Raw genomic sequence first — 21,406 nt, 5'->3', positions numbered from 1 at the left:
ATTCGTGATTTGTTGTGAACCCACAGTTACTAACCGACATGTAGTATATAACATCTTGTGCCAGAAGGAGAACAATTTAATTTCAATCTAATTTCAATCTAATTTATTCACTCACTGGAAAAGTGATGGTTGTAGTTTTTTCGGGTTATGAAGGCACACTGCTTTCCAGCTTCAGGAGCAAATTATAAATGCATAATTGTCCTCTACGATCTTCATGAATATTTAGTGCTAACCCATGAAAGACCTCGTCAACAAAAATGAAATACCAGCAACAACAGAGAAGTGATGAAAATACTTATCACATTAAAGATAAGGATGGATAGACAGGCACAAGACAGAAGTAAAGCTGAGACAAAATGGAGGGGGTAGGAGATGGGGGAAACATAATCTGCAAAATGTACAAGAGATGAAAAAATAAATGGAAAATGATTGCCTTCTCAGTGGTGGGAGAAAGGATGGAAAAACCAAAACGAGAAAAACTATCATAGAAGCAACTAAATTATGTTCAAGCAGCTGTGTTGCACAGCATGTACTCATATATAATATCCTACATTGCAGAAAACACTCTGCCATGGCGATCTTGGACAATATGGACTGAATATTTCCATTCATCTGCATTGGAAGATTAGCTATCTTGTCACTTCAAGGATGGCTTCACCTCTTATGCAGTAGAAATTGCAAGATGATATTTAAGTTAGTCATTTTACTGACAGGAAATGTCAAAAGAAATAAAATAGAACAGACATACAAAATAGGCCCACTTCACCAAATATTAGGCACCCTTCCTTAAGAGTGTCAACTGGTCAACATGGAGCACTGTAGGTGGTGCAGAACAGGCACCAGGTTGTCAAATGACACTCCACCACAGATGTGTATCACAATAGTGAAGCAGTGTGTATGCACCAGTCAGTTGTAGGGAATCACCAGAATAGCACAGATTGACATGGAAACATGAAATAAAGGAGATATCATGTTTGGATGTGGCTACGACCACCAGCAATGAAGGTGCTCCATTAGGCTGTATATCTATGAGGGATGTCCAAAGTGTCTACACAGAATAGTGCACCACTCCCAGTCATTTAACATGGTGTAACAAGAGTGTGTGTAAAAAGATCCTAACTGATATGGACAGGAGACAAGTGTCACATCCTATCAGTGACAAACAATTTCACTCCAAACAGATATTGCTGCTGTCAGAGAATACAGGTCCTTTCCACCTGGTTTCCAAGGGAACGTTGTGAGGGAACTGCATGAAATGGGCAATTATAGTCAGGTACCTCACTAAACACCATTGCTCACAGCAGCTCATTAAGTTGCACGATTTTGCTGAGCCAGGCAACACATTAGCTGTTTGGTGACATGTAGTGTGGTCTGACAAGTTGCAGTTTTGACTCCTTTCAACTTTGTAAGATATCAAGTGCACTGTTGGCCCAATCCACAGTGTATGGAGGGTGCAGTTCAGGCTGGTTGTGGTTCTGTGATACTTGGGGGCGTTTTTTGCACCTTGAACATGAACCAGGATGTTTATTTCAACCTTATCACTGACCATGTGTTGTCCCTTCACTACATGATCCTGATGAGTATGCTGTGGACACTCGCATCTTCCAAGATGAAAACAGGCTTGTTCACAAGGCTGCATGAATACATTCTGGTTTGACACTCTGGCACTCACCCACTAAATCACCCGATCTTAATTCCACATAAAATTTGGGACTATTTGGAACAGCGAATGAAACTTGGCAAACAATACCCCCACAATTTGGTAACTCTAGAGGATATCATTCTCAATGAATGGCTTGAGCTAGATATGGTACTTGAAGAACATATGGACTCTTTTTCCTTGCTGAACAGAGACCATTATCAAAGCTAGAGGTAGTGTCACAATGAATTAATGTGATGTCTCCTGGGGATGACTAATTTTTTGTTTGGTGTGCTTATCTGATGGTTTTCAGATGAGTTAAGTTAGTCTGTTTCATCAGAATATTAGGATATTGCAAAGCAAGGGTGATAAATTTCTTGTACGTTTAGATGATCTGCCTCTCTCTACAACATATGACTGCAGGTTATCAAGACAAAAATAAGCAGTTACAGGCTGTAATAATAAAATAATAAAAATAATCACGTAGCCATATCTACAAGGTGTATCATGGAAATTATGAATGTTACAATAGAAATGGGGAATTCAACTCGAGATCATTATCTCTCTAAGATTAAAATAAAATTTCTCCCATCGAAAACAAAAAAGGTGACCAAGAAAGTGATCAGGTACACCACCACCACAGCTAATATAACAAAAGAAAAAAATAAAGAAGGTGATTGGCATGAACTCCAGATGCACATAACTGAAGCAGCAGAGAAAACTTTAGGATTGGCCAAGAATAAAAAGAAGACATGGTGGAATGAAGTGTGTGGAGAAGCACTAATAGAAAGAGCTCAAAAATGGAGAAAAACTGAGAGGTTCGAAAAAAGAGGAAGACATTGAACAATTCAAACAACAGAGAAAAGAAACATCAAAAATAATCCAGAAAATCAAAGGAAATGTTGAAAATTCTCAGCTTATTGAAAGAGAAGAAAATTTCACCAAAATTAATACTAGAAATTTTTACCAAACTTTTAAACACGTACTTCAAGGATATCAGGCACCAAGTATTTGTTTCAAAGATGAAAATGGCAAAATGGATTAAATAATAAAGAAAATTGTGAAATTCTAGAATTTTTTTTTTGAAAAGGTGTTAAATTGTCCAGTTCCAACAAATAAATTAGAATTTCCAGTGACACCTCAAAATCTAGAGGAAGATCTTCCCACCAACAGAGTTAGAAATTCACGAAGCCATCAGAGCACTCAAAAACAATAAATCAAGTGGTGAAGACTCCATTGCAGCAGAATTATTGAAGCGGTCAGAACCAAAAACCATAAAGGGTCTACAGCAGCTTTTTGAGAACATTTGAAAAACTGAAAAGATTCCAGTTGAATGGAAAACAGCATTACTCCACATGATACATAAAAAGGGAGACAAACAAAATGTCAATAATTATAGAGGAATGTCACTTCTGCCAGTGGCATACAAAATATTATCAAAAATTCTCCTGAACAGAGTGGTAGATACTTTAGACAAACAACTGGGAGAATATCAGGGTGGTTTTCGAAAGGGAAGATCCTGTGCAGAACAAATTTTTAACTGAAAGTCAATATTTTGCCAGCAAACCAATAATAGTGTCATTTATTGATTTCAAGAAAGCATTTGATTGTATAGACAGAGAAACATAGAGAATTTGGTGTTAAATCAAAATTAGCAAATATAATTCATGCCTTAATCGGGCAGGTAGGTTGGAAAATTTAAAAAGGGAAATGGATAGGTTGAAGTTAGATATAGTGGGAATTAGTGAAGTTCGGTGGGAGGAGGAACAAGACTTCTGGTCAGGTGACTACAGGGTTATAAACACAAAATCAAATAGGGGTAATGCAGGAGTAGGTTTAATAATGAATAGGAAAATAGGAATGCGGGTAAGCTACTACAAACAGCATCGTGAACGCATTATTGTGGCCAAGATAGATACGAAGCCCACACCTACTACAGTAGTACAAATTTATATGCCAACTAGCTCTGCAGATGACGAAGAAATTGAAGAAATGTATGATGAAATAAAAGAAATTATTCAGATTGTGAAGAGAGACGAAAATTTAATAGTCACGGGTGACTGGAATTCAAGTGTAGGAAAAGGGAGAGAAGGAAACATAGTAGGTGAATATGGATTGGGGCTAAGAAATGAAAGAGGAAGCCGCCTGGTAGAATTTTGCACAGAGCACAACATAATCATAACTAACACTTGGTTTAAGAATCATGAAAGAAGGTTGTATACATGGAAGAACCCTGGAGATACTAAAAGGTATCAGATAGATTATATAATGGTAAGACAGAGATTTAGGAACCAGGTTTTAAATTGTAAGACATTTCCAGGGGTAGATGTGGACTCTGACCACAATCTATTGGTTATGACCTGTAGATTAAAACTGAAGAAACTGCAAGGGAATTTAAGGAGATGGGACCTGGATAAACTAAAAGAACCAGAGGTTGTACAGAGATTCAGGGAGAGCATAAGGGAGCAATTGACAGGAATGGGGGAAATAAATACAGTAGAAGAAGAATGGGTAGCTTTGAGGGATGAAGTAGTGAAGGCAGCAGAGGATCAAGTAGGTAAAAAGACGAGGGCTAGTAGAAATCCTTGGGTAACAGAAGAAATATTGAATTTAATTGATGAAAGGAGAAAATATAAAAATGCAGTAAGTGAAACAGGCAAAAAGGAATACAAATGTCTCAAAAATGAGATCGACAGGAAGTGCAAAATGGCTAAGCAGGGATGGCTAGAGGACAAATGTAAGGATGTAGAGGCCTACCTCACTAGGGGTAAGATAGATACTGCCTACAGGAAAATTAAGAGACCTTTGGAGATAAGAGAACGACTTGTATGAATATCAAGAGCTCAGATGGAAACCCAGTTCTAAGCAAAGAAGGGAAAGCAGAAAGGTAGAAGGAGTATATAGAGGGTCTATACAAGGGCGATGTACTTGAGGACAATATTATGGAAATGGAAGAGGATGTAGATGAAGATGAAATGGGAGATACGATACTGCGTGAAGAGTTTGACAGAGCACTGAAAGACCTGAGTCGAAACAAGGCCCCCGGAGTAGACAATATTCCATTGGAACTACTGACGGCCTTGGGAGAGCCAGTCCTGACAAAACTCTACCATCTGGTGAGCAAGATGTACGAAACAGGCGAAATACCCTCAGACTTCAAGAAGCATATAATAATTCCAATCCCAAAGAAAGCAGGTGTTGACAGATGTGAAAATTACCGAACTATCAGTTTAATAAGTCACAGCTGCAAAATACTAACACGAATTCTTTATAGACGAAAGGAAAAACTAGTAGAAGCCAACCTCGGGGAAGATCAGTTTGGATTCTGTAGAAACACTGGAACATGTGAGGCAATACTGACCTTACGACTTATCTTAGAAGAAAGATTAAGGAAAGGCAAACCTACGTTTCTAGCATTTGTAGACTTAGAGAAAGCTTTTGACAATGTTGACTGGAATACTCTCTTTCAAATTCTAAAGGTGGCAGGGGTAAAATACAGGGAGCGAAAGGCTATTTACAATTTGTACAGAAAACAGATGGCAGTTATAAGAGTCGAGGGACATGAAAGGGAAGCAGTGGTTGGGAAGGGAGTAAGACAGGGTTTGTAGCCTCTCCCCGATGTTGTTCAATCTGTATATTGAGCAAGCAGTAAAGGAAACAAAAGAAAAATTCGGGGTAGGTATTAAAATTCACGGAGAAGAAATAAAAACTTTGAGGTTCGCCGATGACATTGTAATTCTGTCAGAGACAGCAAAGGACTTGGAAGAGCAGTTGAATGGAATGGACAGTGTCTTGAAAGGAGGATATAAGATGAACATCAACAAAAGCAAAACAAGGATAATGGAATGTAGTCTGATTAAGTCGGGTGATGCTGAGGGAATTAGATTAGGAAATGAGGCACTTAAAGTAGTAAAGGAATTTTGCTATTTGGGGAGCAAAATAACTGATGATGGTCGAAGTAGAGAGGATATAAAATGTAGGCTGGCAATGGGAAGGAAAGCGTTTCTGAAGAAGAGAAATTTGTTAACATCCAGTATTGATTTAAGTGTCAGGAAGTCATTACTGAAAGTATTCGTATGGAGTGTAGCCATGTATGGAAGTGAAACATAGACGATAAATAGTTTGGACAAGAAGAGAATAGAAGCTTTCGAAATGTGGTGCTACAGAAGAATGCTGAAGATTAGATGGGTAGACCACATAACTAATGAGGAAGTATTGAATAGGATTGGGGAGAAGAGAAGTTTGTGGCACAACTTGACCAGAAGAAGGGATCGGTTGGTAGGACATGTTCTGAGGCATCAAGGGATCACCAATTTAGTATTGGAGGGCAGCATGGAGCGTAAAAATCGTAGAGGGAGACCAAGAGATAAATACGCTAAGCAGATTCAGAAGGATGTAGGTTGCAGTAGGTACTGGGAGATGAAAAAGCTTGCACAGGATAGAGTAGCATGGAGAGCTGCATCAAATCAGTCTCAGGACTGAAGACCACAACAACAACAACAACAACAACAACAACAATTCATGAACCACTGACAGGTACAATATCTAAAGTCAAATTTATGAGAGAAGTATCTCAGCCATTTGAAATAAAAACTGGTGTTAGAAAAGGTGATGGTTTATCGCCTTTACTGTTTAATTGTGTTCTAGAAAAAATTGTAAGGATCTGGAATTTGGAGCTAAAAAATCACAAAATTGAACCAATACTCTGGGAAGGAAAACAAATGGAATTAAGGTAAACTGCTTGGCTTTTGTGCAATACTTTCAGAAAACCTGACAGAAGTAGTTATTCAGATAAACCTGGAAAAAATAGCAAACAGAACTGGTCTCAAAATTTCAGCTGGACAAACAAAATTCATGACAAATATAAAAAAATGCACCAAAATTCATAGAAACACAAATAGGTAAAATAGAGCAAGTAAATAAATTTAAATGTCTTGGAGAGACTATACAACAGAATGGACTAGAAATATCTGCAATAGATGTAAGAATTAACAAAATGGAAAGAGCATATGGTTTGACCAAAAATATTTACAACTTACAACAAGAAATGTATATCTAGAAAAACAAAACTAAAACATTACACCACAGTGGTATGACCAAAATGTTTATATGGGTCTGAATGCCTAACGATGAACTATAAGATTGACAGACTAGAGGTACTTGAAAGAAGGATTATTAGAAAAATAATGGGTGCAATAAAAACTGCAGATGGATGGAAAATAAGGAGTAATGAGGAGATCTACAAAAATATAGAGAAAATATCTAAAGTAATGGCCAAACAAAGATTAACCTTATTCGGACACCTTTACCGAATGGATGGAAATAGACTAACAAAACAAATAATCCTACATTTCTGGAAGAAGAAATCGACAAGACTAACAAAACAAATACTCCTACATTTCTGGAAGAAGAAATTGACAATAGCACGGATTACAGAAGTAAGGAAAGATCTAGAAAGAAACATCATCAAAGAATCATAAATAGCAGAAAGAAACCGTTTTAAAAATAAAATACTAAATTTGGGAGGCTTTCAAAGCAGAAGAAATAAAAAATTGGGAACAACGTGAACAGAAGCAAGGAAGAGACTTCATGGGGAAAAAATGAGGGAATACTGGAAAAATAGGAAAACAACAACAAAGGAATAATAGGAAATGAAGTTGTTATTGTGATCCTAGTTGGTCAATATGACTGTAAAATAATAATAATAATAATAATAAAGATAATAATAAAAGACCCCGTGGAGGCCCGGGAAAAGAATAGGCCTCCGGTATGTTCTGCCAGTCGTAAAAGGCGACAAAAAGAACAAACCACTAATAGGGCTAACCCCTCTTTTAGTGTGATTAGTTGGTTCAGGACAGAACTAATGAAGCTTGGGACAAGCGCTGTCATGGTCGGGGACGACGCTTGAATCCTATGCCCGTCCACAATGGTAAAGACACTGTTAGCCACACGGAAAATGATTTAAATCCAAATAGAGGTGTTTTGCAGGATATGCTTCCTGCAAGCACTCTAGAAAGAAAACAAAGACAGGTGATGAGATGGTCAGATGAAGTTAACCGACACCTCACATTCTGTTATTACCAAGCAACAAACTTAGGAACCAACACAACTGGATACAGATCACAAGTATACACAACATTTATTACCAGATACCCAGAATTAAAAATTTTTAACAGAAAAATGACTAGCTGATCAGATCCGTGTAGTAATAAAAAAATAACAGGATACTCCAGTCAGAATTAGAAAACATCAAACAACGAGTACAACAAATACTGGAACAAAATAATGTGCAATCAGAAGAAGAAGAAAATAGAGTAATGGACTCAAACATCCTAGAGCAAACAAACCAAATACAACATGCATCAATTAAACAATCAGAGGAAAACGAAATCTTCAAGACAGCCACCAGAACAAGCACAAATAGAACACGAAGTGACACACACGTTAGATATAGAAGAAAAATTTCAGCTGACATATATAGAACACAAAGACACAAATACAGACATTAGGCCATTCTTGCATAGACCACCAAATAACCCACAAGTCGAAACAACAATAACAACTATCAACACAACCATACACAACAAAATAAATGAAAATACAACTATGGAAGAGTTACAATTACTGGTTTATATAGGAGCACTCACTACACTAAATATACACACTAGGCAGAGATCAGAACCAACCAACACACAGAAGAAACCCACAAAACCAGCATGGCAACACAGGCTACAGATCAGAATAGAAAAACTGAGAAAAGACATTGGACAGCTAACACAATTTATAAGAAATGAAATATCAGACAAAAAACGAAAAAGGTTAGGTAAAATCTCACAACAAGAAGTGATAGAGCAATTAGATGAAAAGAAGCAGAAATTACAAGCATTGGCCACACGACTTCGAAGATACAAAGAAAGTGAAAATAGAAGGAAACAAAACCAAACATTCAACACAAACCAAAAGAGATTTTACCAGACACTAGATAACACACACATTAAAATAGACAATCCACCAAACAAAACAGACATGGAACACTTCTGGAGCAACATATGGTCAAACCCGGCACAACATAACAGGCATGCACGGTGGATACAAGCAGAAACAGACACATACAAGATGATACCACAAATGCCTGAAGTGATAATTTTGCAACATGAAGTCACCTGAGCAATTAATTCTACGCACAATTGGAAAGCCCCTGGAAAAGATAAAATAGCAAATTTCTGGCTAAAGAAGTTCACTTCAACACATTCACATCAAACTAAATAATTTAACAGTTACATTGCAGACCCATAAACATTCCCTGATACACTTACACATGGAATAACTTATCTGAAACCTGAAGATCAAGCAGACACAGCAAACCCAGCAAAATATTGCCCCATAACATGCCTACCAACAATATACAAAATATTAACTTCAGTCATTACACAGAAATTAATGGCGCATACAACACAGAACAAAATTATAAATGAAGAACAAAAAGGCTGTAGTAAAGGAGGACGAGGATGTAAAGAGCAACTGATAATAGATTCAGAGGTGACATATCAAGCTAAAACTAAACAAAGATCACTACACTACGCATACATTGATTACCAAAAAGCTTTTGATAGTGTACCCCACTCATGGTTACTACAAATATTGGAAATATACAAAGTAGATCCTAAATTGATACAGTTCCTAAACATAGTAATGAAAAATTGTAAAACTACACTTAATATCCACACAAATTCAAATAATATCACATCAGAGCCAATACAGATTAAGCGTGGAATATACCAAGGAGACTCATTAAGTCCTTTCTGGTTCTGCCTTGCTCTGAACCCACTATCCAACATGCTAAACAATACAAATTATGGATACAATATTACTGGAACATACCCACACAAAATCACACATTTGCTATACATGGATGATCTAAAACTACTGGCAGCAACAAATCAACAACTCAACCAATTACTTAAGATAACAGAAGTATTCAGCAATAATATAAATATGGCTTTTGGAACAGATAAATGTAAGAAAAATAGCATAGTCAACGGAAAACACACTAAACAAGAAGATTACTTATTGGATAACCACAGCGACTGCATAGAAGTGAAGGAAAAAACAGATGCCTATAAATATCTAGGATACAGAAAAAAAATAGGAATAGATAATACAAATATTAAAGAAGAACTAAAAGAAAAATATAGACAAAGACTATCAAAAATACTGAAAACAGAATTGACAGCAAGAAACAAGACAAAAGCTATAAATACTTATGCTATACCAATATTGACCTACTCATTTGGAGTAGTGAAATGGAGTAACACAGACCTAGAAGCACTCAATACACTTACACAATGCCACAAATATAGAATACATCACATACATTCAGCGACAGAAAGATTTACATTAAGCAGAAAGGAAGGAGGAAGGGGATTTATCGACATAAAAAACCTACAGTCTTTCCCTCTCCTTCCCTCTTTCCTGATGAAGCAACCGTTGGTTGTGAAAGCTTGAATTTTGTGTGTATGTTTGTTTTTGTGTCTATCAACATGCCAGCGCTTTCGTTTGGTAAGTCACATCATATTTGTTTTTAGATATATTTTTCCCACGTGGAATGTTTCCCTCTATTATATTCTACATTATGGACAGGCAGACAACTTAAGAAAATTCTTTATAGAACAAGCAGAAACTAGCAAAATACACAAAGCAATCAGTCATATAAATACATCGGCTACACCATTGCAATTTCATAACCACTTCTACAACCCTTTAGATCACATAACATCAACAGATACGAAAAAAGTAAATTGGAAAAAGAAAACACTACATGGCAAGCACCCATATCATCTAACACAGCCACACATCGATCAAGACGCAACCAACACATGGATAAGAAAAGGCAATATATACAGTGAGATGGAAGAATTCATGATTGCAATACAGGATCAAACAATAAACACCAGATATTACAGCAAGCATATTATTAAAGATACCAATACCACAACAGATAAATGCAGACTTTGCAAACAACAAATAGAAACAGTAGATTACATCACAAGCGGATGTACAATATTAGCAAATACAGAATACCCTGGAAGACATGACAATGTAGCAAAAATAATACATCAACAACTTGCCATACAACATAAACTAATAAAACAACACGTTCCCACATACAAGTATGCACCACAAAATGTACTGGAGAATGATGAATACAAATTATACTGGAACAGAACCATTATATCAGATAAAACACCACATAACAAACCTGACATCATACTCACCAATAAAAAGAAGAAATTAACACAACTAATCGAAATATCCATACCCAATACAACAAATATACAGAAGAAAACAGGAGAATAAATTGAAAAATACATCCAACTGGCTGAGGAAGTCAAGGACATGTGACATCAGGATAAAGTTGACGTTATACCAATTATACTATCAACTACAGGAGTCATACCACACAATATCCACCAGTACATAAACGCAATACAGCTACATCCAAATGTATGTATACAACTACAGAAATCTGTAATTATTGATATATGTTCAATTACCCGAAAGTTCCTAAATGCAATGTAACATATACCGTACAGTTAAAAGGAAGTCACGCTTGATCAAGATCCGCGTCACTTTCCATTTTTAACCAGACATAATGTCTGAGAAAGGAAAGAAATAATAATAATATTGATGACATCTAACTTTACTTTTTTTATGAACTACTAGAATCAATAGAATTCTGGAATACAGAAAATGTTGCTGTTATAACCTTTAATCACCAATAATTGCGTGGATATTCAAACACACTCACTTAGAAACAATAGCTTGTTACATGATAACAACTCAGTATCTCTACTGTGACTCCCGTGCCGTGACATGCGGCTGGCGCTGTTCGTAGCTAGGTGGCGCTCCTGCGCTCAGCCAAAAACACTTCCTTGGAGACATGGACAGTGCGGAGACATCCATGGCCTCTTGTGAGGCCCCGAGAAGATCCCGCGGAGAGACACGAGAGCACGGTCGAAAATGTCCAGACGGAAGCTCGTGTGTGGAACGTGCCTCCTGGACGAGATGATGGGTGAAAACTCTGGAGCAGCATCCATAGGTGTCGTGGACCTGGGGGTGTGCTCCAGCGAGATGGGTCCCGGAGAAGGCAGCATCGCAACTGGGGCCGGTTCCAACGTACTTGGAAGTGGTAGCGACGTCGGCTGCAGCAACATGCACGGGAGATCGGCAGCAGCGACAGGACTGGCTTCTCGGGCTGGCGGAGGTGAAGGAAGGGGCGGTGGCACCGGCGTGACCACCACTCGTGGGCGCATCTGGTCGTAATGGCGAACAACCATGCCGTCATCCGTACGTATTTCACAAAGCCGGCGGCCGCGAAGGGCCTTGACCACCCCTGGAATCCATTTAGGGCGAGATCCATACCCTCGTGCCCACACGTCGGCGCCCACTGAGTATTTTTCCGCACTAGGGGACACAGCACAAGGCCTGACAGGGTGAAGCAGGTGCAGTAGAGTGCGCGGTTGGCGGCCATGCAAGAGTTCAGCAGGGCTGCGATCACCCAGAGGCGTGAAGCGATAAGAACTCAGAAATTGCAGCAGAGCATCATCTGTGGAAAAATCACTAAGGAATTTTTTCATCTGGCTTTTGAAAGTGCGGACAAGGCGCTCGACCTCCCCATTCGATTGCGGATGGAAGGGCAGTGCTGTAACATGATGAATCCCTTGTCCAGTACAAAAATCACGGAAGGCCTGCGAAGAGAACTGAGGGCCATTGTCCGTGACGATTGTGGATGGAAGACCACCTAGCGCAAAGATTTTGGACAAAGCCAGCGTTGTCGCCGCAGTGGTGGGCGACAGACATCGAACAACAAACGGACACTTCGAGAAGGTGTCAATCAACAGTAGCCAATAAGTAACGAGGAAGGGGCCGGCAAAGTCAGCATGCACCCGTTCCCATGGCTGCGCCGGATCAGGCCACGGAGAGGGCATTGTACGAGGTGCAGCCAGTTGTTGAGCACACTGACCACACGTAGCAACCATGTGGGCGATGTCCGAATCAATACCGGGCCAATAAACGTGCCTGCGGGCCAGGGACTTAGTCCGAGAAATACCCCAATGGCCTTCATGCAACAGTTTGAGAACATCTTTGCGAAGAGAGGCTGGCACCACAACCCATGGAGATGCGCCATCCGTGGCCAGAAGAACAACACCATCATGAACAGACAGACGAAGGCGCAAGGCATGGTAGTTGTGAAGGGGATCCGATGCCCGGCGCTTGGTCCTGTCCGGCCAACCCCGTTGAACAAAACCGATCACCTTACGCAGGACCGGGTCCCGCGCAGTAGCCGACGCGACCTGCGAACCTGTAAGTGGAAAACCCTCTACCGCACGACGTTCTTCCTCATCAATGTGGAAACAGAGTAGTTCATCACGATAGAAAACCGGGTCGGGGCCCATCGGTAATCGCGACAATGCGTCGGCGTTGGCGTGCTGAGCCGTGGGGCGATAGTGAATCTCATAGTGAAAACGAGACAAGTATAAGGCCCAACGTTGCAGGCGGTGAGCTGCCTTATCCGGAAGCGACACCGATGGGCTGAACAGAGAGACCAGCAGCTTGTGGTCGGTGATGAGGTGAAACTTAGAACCATACAAAAAAACGCTGAACTTTTTTAGAGCATAAATGATAGCGAGCGCCTCCTTTTCAATTTAAGAGTAACGCCGTTGCGCATCGTTGAGGGTCTTGGAAGCATAGGCGATGTGTCATTCCGACCCATCCTCATACCGATGGGCGAGAACAGGCCCTAGGCCATACTGTGATGCGTCAGTCGCCAGAACCAAGTGCTGACCCGGATGGAATGTGGCAAGACAAGGCGCCGACTGCAAATGAGCTGTCAGGCGGACAAAATCCTGCTCACACTCGTCGGACCAACAGAAAGGGACGTTTTTGCGTAACAGCTGATGCAGACAATGAGCTACCGCCGCCGCAGATGGAATGAATTTGTGATGATAAGCAATCTTGCCTAGAAACGCCTGAAGTTCTTTGACCGTAGACGGCCGGGGTCGAGTGTTAATGGCCGCAATGTGCTGATGTAGAGGACATATACCCTCACGGGACAAGTGGAAACCAAGATACACAATGGAGGGTTGGAAGAACTGTGACTTGTCCAGATTGCACCTTAACCCAGCCGAATGCAAAACCCGAAACAGTGAACGCAAATTGCGAAGGTGCTCCTCAGTGGAGGCCCGCATGACAACAATGTCATCCAGATAGTTTATGCAGCTGGGAACGGAAGCCGTGAGCTGTTCCAAAAACTGCTGAAAAATGGCCGGCGCGCTAGCGCCGCCAAATGGTAACTGCTGGTACTGATACAGCCCACAAGGAGTGTTGACAAGAAATTCCTTGGAAGAAGCATCCAACGGCAACTGATGGTACGCCTCCGATAAGTCAAGTTTGGAAAAGAACTGGCCCCCAGCAAGCTTGGTAAATAACTCCTCAGGACGGGGAAGAGGATAAGTGTCAATGAGGCTCTGAGCGTTGACAGTGGCTTTAAAATCACCACACAATCGCAGACTCCCGTTTGGTTTAGAAACCACCACGATTGGCGATGCCCATTCGCTGGAGGTAACGGGAAGGAGAATCCCTGAAGCTGTTAACCTGTCTATCTCAGCCTTGACAGGTGCACGCAACGCCACTGGAATAGGGCGTGCCTGGAAAAACTTAGGGCGAGCTGTAAGTTTAAGAGTAATGTGGGCTTCAAAATCCTTGGCATGACCCAGACCAGCAGAGAACACGGACGAAAATTCAGAACACAATCCATCCAGCTGTTGATACGGAATATCCTCAGATATGAGGTGCACATCATCATCAATGGAGAACCCGAACAACTGGAAAGCATCATAACCGAACAGGTTTTCAGTGCCCGCATGATCCACCACATAAAACGTGAGGGGCCTAACAACAGACTTGTAGGCAGTGGAAGCATCAAACTGGCCAATGATAGGAATTTTCTGTTTATTATAAGTTCTCAGATTTTGCGTAACTGGAGACAAGGGAGGGGAGCCCAACTCCAAATACGTGCGAGAATTAATGAGAGTTACTGCAGAGCCAGTGTCCACTTGCATGCGGATGTCTTTATCCAGAACACGAACAGTAACAAACAACTTATTTGTTTGAGAAAGCACACAGTTAACATCCATGTCCGATGCCTCGTCCTCGTCGACAGGAACTTTAGGGGACTGACACACGGAAGCAATGTGGCCTTTTTTCCTATGTGAATTACACGTGGCCCAATGTTTTGGACACGCGGCCCTGTCATGCTGTATGAAACAATGTGGACAAGAAGGTAGTGCGGAACGAACCTGCTTCTGTGGTGGTTGTTTTCGCTGCGAGCGTTGCGGCCCAACGCAACGTCGTTTACGCGAGTGAATCGCCACCACATCTTCGTTCTCCTGTGAAACAGGCAAATTGTCCGTGTCGAAAGTTGGCTGCACAGCGCCTACGTCACACCACGTGTCTATTTGCGCGCCAGCAGTGTGAGACACTTCAAAAGATTGAGCGATGCTTAGAACTTCCGACAACGACGGGCTTGGCAGTTGTAGGGCACGTTGCCGAACTTCTTTATCAGGAGCAAGCCGTAGAATAGCATCCCTAACCATTGAATCAGTATAAGACTCATGATGAGTGTCCGTGACAAACTGACATTTCCTGCTCAGACCGTGTAGTTCCGCCGCCCAAGCCTGGTAAGATTGATGGGGCTGTTTACGACACCGGTAGAACGCCACGCGGGCGGCAACGACGTGGGTGTTTTTTCGGTAATAGTCAGACAATAAGTCACACATTTTTCGGAAGGGCAGAGAGGCAGGTTCCCTCAGAGGGGCTAACTGAGATAGCAGCTGATAGATCCGTGGGGAAATCCAAGATAGAAATAACGACTTACACATAGGAGCGTTGACAACGCCGAAAGCCAAGAAGTGTTGCCGCAAACGCTTCTCATAATCCTCCCAGTCTTCAGCAGCCTTGTCGTAAGGAGGGAATGGAGGCGGAGAAGAGGAAGACAGACGATGAGTAAGCGACGTCGACAACGCCTGAATAGCAGCCGTCAGCTGTGTTTGTTGTTCAATGAGCGCTTGCATAAGCTGTTCCATGTCTGCCCTGTCACGAACACACAAATCCACAATGCAGTGAAAATATCCGACCTCGTCACCAAAAAGTGTTATAACCTTTAATCACCAATAATTGCGTGGATATTCAAACACACTCACTTAGAAACAATAGCTCGTTACATGATAACAACTCAGTATCTCTTCTGTGACTCCCGTGCCGTGACACGCGGCCAGCGCCGTTCGTAGCTAGGTGGCGCTCCCGCGCTCAGCCGAGTTGCGGAGCGCCTCTATCACCGTTTGAGCGTACTGTCGTGGCGGCACTGTCACAACAGTTGCTGAACAGAAACTTTGAAAAATACAGAGACACTACTTTTCTTCTGCAATGTGATGCCCCTCATTTACATGAATAGACACTGTATTGTTAATCCTGGTAAATTATATGAAATTATTAATCAGTGAGTTAATTACTTAATGCTGTGTGACATACGGTACAGAAAAATTAAGATAACAAAAGTATGTAACTGAAGTCAAATGATACTTGTCCAGAACTTCAGGTTTAATTATTGCAGAAGATAATTTTTAAGTATTTTAAAATATGTTACAGGAGGGTTGGAATGCTTAACTTTTGATTTTACTTATTGGCCCACAAAGTTTATAAATCTCAAACTGCAATGCTAACTTCAGTTTACTTTAACTTCCAATTAACAGCACCCTAATGAAAACTGATTACACAAATGTAATAAGAACACTTGAAAAAATAAACTGAATATAAATTTAAGTGACATTAAGACTAAATAGGATTCTGAGACCTTTTTTAGGTAAGTACTGTGTGTGAACAGACAAATAATACTGGAAATGAGTTATTTTTGGGAGTAGAAAACCATACCAGATGTGAAGCTCCACCAGCTTTGTCATACAGTGAGTTCACGGCTATATGTGGGATGCTGCACATTCTGAAATTTCTGTTTGTGGCTTATGTTAACAGTTGTAGATACTGTGCACACAGCAAACAGTTGTTGTGAAGGTGTAGGATGCCTTTTGTGCTGCGTGAAAACGACATCCTCTATGTAAAAATGATACTACTTCTTGGCCTAATACAACTGACGCCTCCATTCTGCCTTATGCTTTCCCATGATGATTCACCCAAATTTTACTACTTGTGGTAAGATGCGCCAGGTAGTTCTATCTTTAAGCATTATACTGTGCCAAAATAGATGTGGACATCTGCACATACATCATCTTGTGATAATCACAGGGCAGGCTAAGGAACCAATTGGCACACCAAAACCTTAACAATTACGTAGGTGAATTCAGTGCTCGTGTTCAGTTCCCTGTCAAAAGGCAAAACTAAGGAAATAAACTAATTCTCGTAGAGCATGCTCCTAGATTTAATCAGAAACAGAGTGCACATATGCTAATAGAGCAATTAGCCAGTGATTGTTGTACTTTGCTTTTTAAGCAGATGCGTCCACTTGTAACAATTTCTGCCACATCTTGCACCACAGGAAGCCAATCTAATGAAGTTTCCCAGTCCATCAAGCAAAGGAGACCAATAATATCAGTGGTTTCAAAATTGTGACTAAATGTCATGTTCTGCAGAGGAGCTGTGATGAAATATAATGGAGCCTGGACAACACTGTACACTGTAGGTCCAGAGCAAGGACACAAACTGTGGCCTAAATGTCTGTTTTATGCAGTGTCAGTTATTTTACAATATGACAAGCCATCATACCCAGAAAAATGTGAGGGCTTGCTGAAAAGTAATGCCTTAAACTGTTTTATTCTGATCTCAATACTAGTTGAAGTATTACATGACATGCATATTACTCATTCAACTTTTCTGCTTCGCTAATGCAAGTTGCAACCCTCTGTTGCTAGAGCAATGGTCACTGAAGTTATTTGTTCATGAGCCAGTACTGACAAGGTAGTGTGACATCTCAGGCCACATATGTACTTCTTGTATTAATTGGTAATCTACACATATTAGTACATTACGAGTCCCCACTGACTGGGTGTACTGAGGGCACAGTAAAGTTGGCTGCCAGAACATAAGTACTGATCATTAAGTGAGCATCATGCTGAACAGTTCTTGTGGACTGCTCTCTGTTTCGGATTGCTGCAATCCTCAGCAACTCCAAAATTGTGATAACATAATTCCCTGACGAACTGTCACTGTGTAAGCGGATGATTAACTGATGAGTAACAATAACTCTTCTCATATTAAAATTCACTACACAATATAACAATGCCAGACCACACACAAAAACTGTGACCTCTGCAGCAATCCGATACCTTTTGTTCACGGTCATCAATCACACTCCATAAACTCCTGTTTTCCATTTTTTTTGAGAACTTAAAAAAATGTGTTCAAGAACTTTACTTCGATAGGATGAAGCATGCAGGGGTGATGTTGTGGCTCTGTCAACAAAGTCGAATATTCTACAGTGCTGGTATCAACAAACTAGTCTCTCATTGAGAGAAATGTGTTTGTCGCAAAGGTGACTATGTTGAGAGATAAACATGTAGATGTAGTAAAGCTGTAGAATGTTAATAAAGTTTTATTTAATTAGCAGTTATTCAGAGTACTACTTTTCATACACCCTCATATTTATGTTAGCTGACTCTGGTTGCAAAATTGTACATGACTGTATTGCTGTTATACTGTTTTGACTGACTTATTGTGCACTCAAAGTCATCTGTTGGCTGATGTTGATGCCTTCCCAAAGGTCATATCCTTCCTTCACAAGCATGCAAGGCTTTGGCTCTTCACTTAGAGCAATACTGCAAATTTGTTATTACATTCTGAAACAGTCTTGTATGAAATGGTAGTACATACCCAAGAATAAAAATGAATTACATTAAGTAGCTTTTAAATACCTGCTCAACATCATTGTAAGTTGTGCGAAGGATTTGTACAGCACATAATCTACTGATAATGGTGGGCTTATTTTTACAGCTGCTGAAAGGCCGGCACATGATGGTGCGTGTGGGAGGAGGCTGGGACACGTTGGACCACTTTCTACTGCGCCACGACCCCTGCCAGGTGAAGGTAGTCAGCCGTGACTCTCCTTACCTGCACATCACAGCCAAATACCGGAGCAACAGCCACGCATCTCGCTAACAGACACTCGGTCATTCACGTACACAGCTTGTGCACACCAGCGATCCCAGCGTGCCACGTGAGACTTGTCACAGAGACACACTGTCACCGTAGCAATGGTCGATGGTATTCTGGCTACTTACTAATGAGCTGACTGTATATCTACAGCTGAGTATTGATGAGATACTTGATATTGGAAGTGTAAAGGAAAGCTAACTACCAAATTATTACAGACAAAAGCTGTAATTTAACCCTAATCTGTAGTTTGGATGCAGTCTACAAAACTGTGAGGTTTCAATAATTCATTATGCCTGTAATACAAATAGATTGTTTACAGAGAAAATGTCTAAACAACAGGAAACCATATAAGAAAAAAATCCATAAACCTAAAATAAAGGTTCACTAAGCATATCTGAAAATGTGTTCCTCAGATATGATTTGAGTAATTATTATTTATCTATAAAAACTGGTATAAGTTTCAAACAGAATTAACAGTTAAGTCAAAACAGCTGGACTACAAAATTTACTGTGCTTGAATGGTAAAATTCAGTCATTCCAGTTGCAGTGAACAGGCAGGCCATCTGCAGCATATAAGTCTTGAATTACTATAACTGCAATGGCAATGGACAAGTTAACACTGTCATAACATTAATTTGTTATTAATTAGAAAAATGTTGTTACTTAATATGGGCAACTTCCATAGCCTAATCAGATAATTTTGAAATTCAAGTAGTCACCGCAGCTGCAGAGCATTTGCAGAAATTAATAACTGAATTGGAGCAGGTGTTTAAAGAGGCTTTTCGAAATAATTATTGCCATTTTCCTCATATTGAGAGAGTATTAAATTTATAGCTGAATAATATTTATGGTTATGAAACCACATCTGCCATACTTCAGCATACAAATACAATTAATTATTACATTTTACATATAAATTCGAAAGAACAAAGTATGCGTCTTACACAGGTGCATCACAATTAGTGGCTAAATGTATCTGCATTTATTAGCTATTTTCCCCTCTGTTGCACTCCGCATAATTTCTATTTTTCACAGGAAATTGTAAAAAAAAAAAAACTGCATCTGGTATCCAACTGCACACTGCAGAATATTTCATAGCTTTCACTAATTACAGTGATGTACACTACAAAAATTAAAATACAATAAGCAGTAATTAATAGGTATTTTGAAAACTATTTCACCACTGATCACAACAAATTGCATGGATTTGCACACCCAGTTGCATGTCAGTCTTCAGAAAAAGCAAGTACTTCCACAGCAATGGTATGTTGCCAATAGAAAAGTAAAAAGTCACACTCCAACACAAATAAATTTAACAATTGTACCAGACTTATTGATAATGTATTCCAGATGTTTTGTTACAGATATAGCGAGACAAGCTGCTTTGGATGTACTAGACCAATGCAGAAGAATGTACACATTCATCACGCAATTTGCTCTGGCATCCGCAGAAACGTTCGAAATAAAACTCACTAGTAAACATGTGGCATTTTCTGTTGCATGGCAGACATTTAAAGTTTTTTTAAATGACCTAAATTACCACTAGCAATTCCAAAACACTACACTGCATTCGGCCCTTTCAATGCACAATAGTATATTTGTAGTCATATTCATAAACTTCAAATATGAAGTTTACTTTCCTAGAAGGCTCTACCATTTAAAAATTTGTTATTTTAGAGAGCACTGACCTCTTTACTTTTTGTCTCTGATACTTTAGCAGAGATGCCCAGGAAATCTCCATGTACAATACAGGATTCAGCAAAGGAATTTTCAAACATCAATCAATCATTCAGTTGAGCTTAAATGAAAAATATTTCATTATGTAAAAGAGTACATTGTAAAAAAGAAAATAAAAAAAATTATGCATGTAGTTCCAGAGACATTTTTGTTTAAGTTGTTACTCCACCTCAACTCTGCGGTAATCTTCCAAAAATCTCTCCTCCCACAACATTCAATAATAGGAGAATAATTTTTTGTATCCTGAACATAGCATATGGCAATCAGACATATGAGGTATGAAGAAATGCAACACATCTTAAGATGGGAGATGATTAACTGTGGCAATCTCATATTGGAATCATACTGGCATTCTGATGTGTACTTTCACCAGATGGAAAAGTGATTTTCATGTGTTATGTGAAACTGTCTACTGTCAACAGAGAATAATTGTTCATCTTCCTCGCCTATAATACTCCGATACTTACATGGTATGAACAGATCTTTCTTGTAATTGCTAACATATTTTCCAGGGTCCAAAACCCAATTTTTTGCTTGTGTACTTTAAAAAAAATGCCTAATCAACTAAATTCTCTCACAGCCATCACAGTTGTTTGAAACTGCCTTTTAACATCACTTAAAGAGAGAAAATCATAATTATTTATGTCCAAAGTGTAAAGCCAGACTATATTGCCAAAATCAACCAAAATGTCTAAACTTGGAATATTGTTCCTTACTTTGTGAGGTGGGAAGTACACTTTTTTTCCTTATCTGTCTGCTGCTATAAATATGTCAAATCCGCACAACACCATGATGTCTTTGAAAATGACA

General features: G+C 39.8%; 1 protein-coding gene across 1 annotated transcript in view; it reads left to right on the top strand.

The window, feature by feature from the left end:
• The window catches only part of LOC126413290 (uncharacterized), a 280,583-nt gene that overhangs the window by 257,051 nt on the left and 2,126 nt on the right, over positions 1-21,406 (top strand). The window contains exon 8 of the mRNA XM_050083191.1: positions 18,698-18,790. Within this exon, the coding sequence (XP_049939148.1) occupies positions 18,698-18,790 (93 nt within the window). The remainder of the gene's footprint in view (positions 1-18,697; positions 18,791-21,406) is intronic.

Source organism: Schistocerca serialis, chromosome 7 (assembly GCF_023864345.2).
Source record: "Schistocerca serialis cubense isolate TAMUIC-IGC-003099 chromosome 7, iqSchSeri2.2, whole genome shotgun sequence".
Classification (NCBI taxonomy): Eukaryota; Metazoa; Arthropoda; class Insecta; order Orthoptera; family Acrididae; genus Schistocerca; species Schistocerca serialis.
This window is presented reverse-complemented; position numbering and strand designations above follow the sequence as displayed.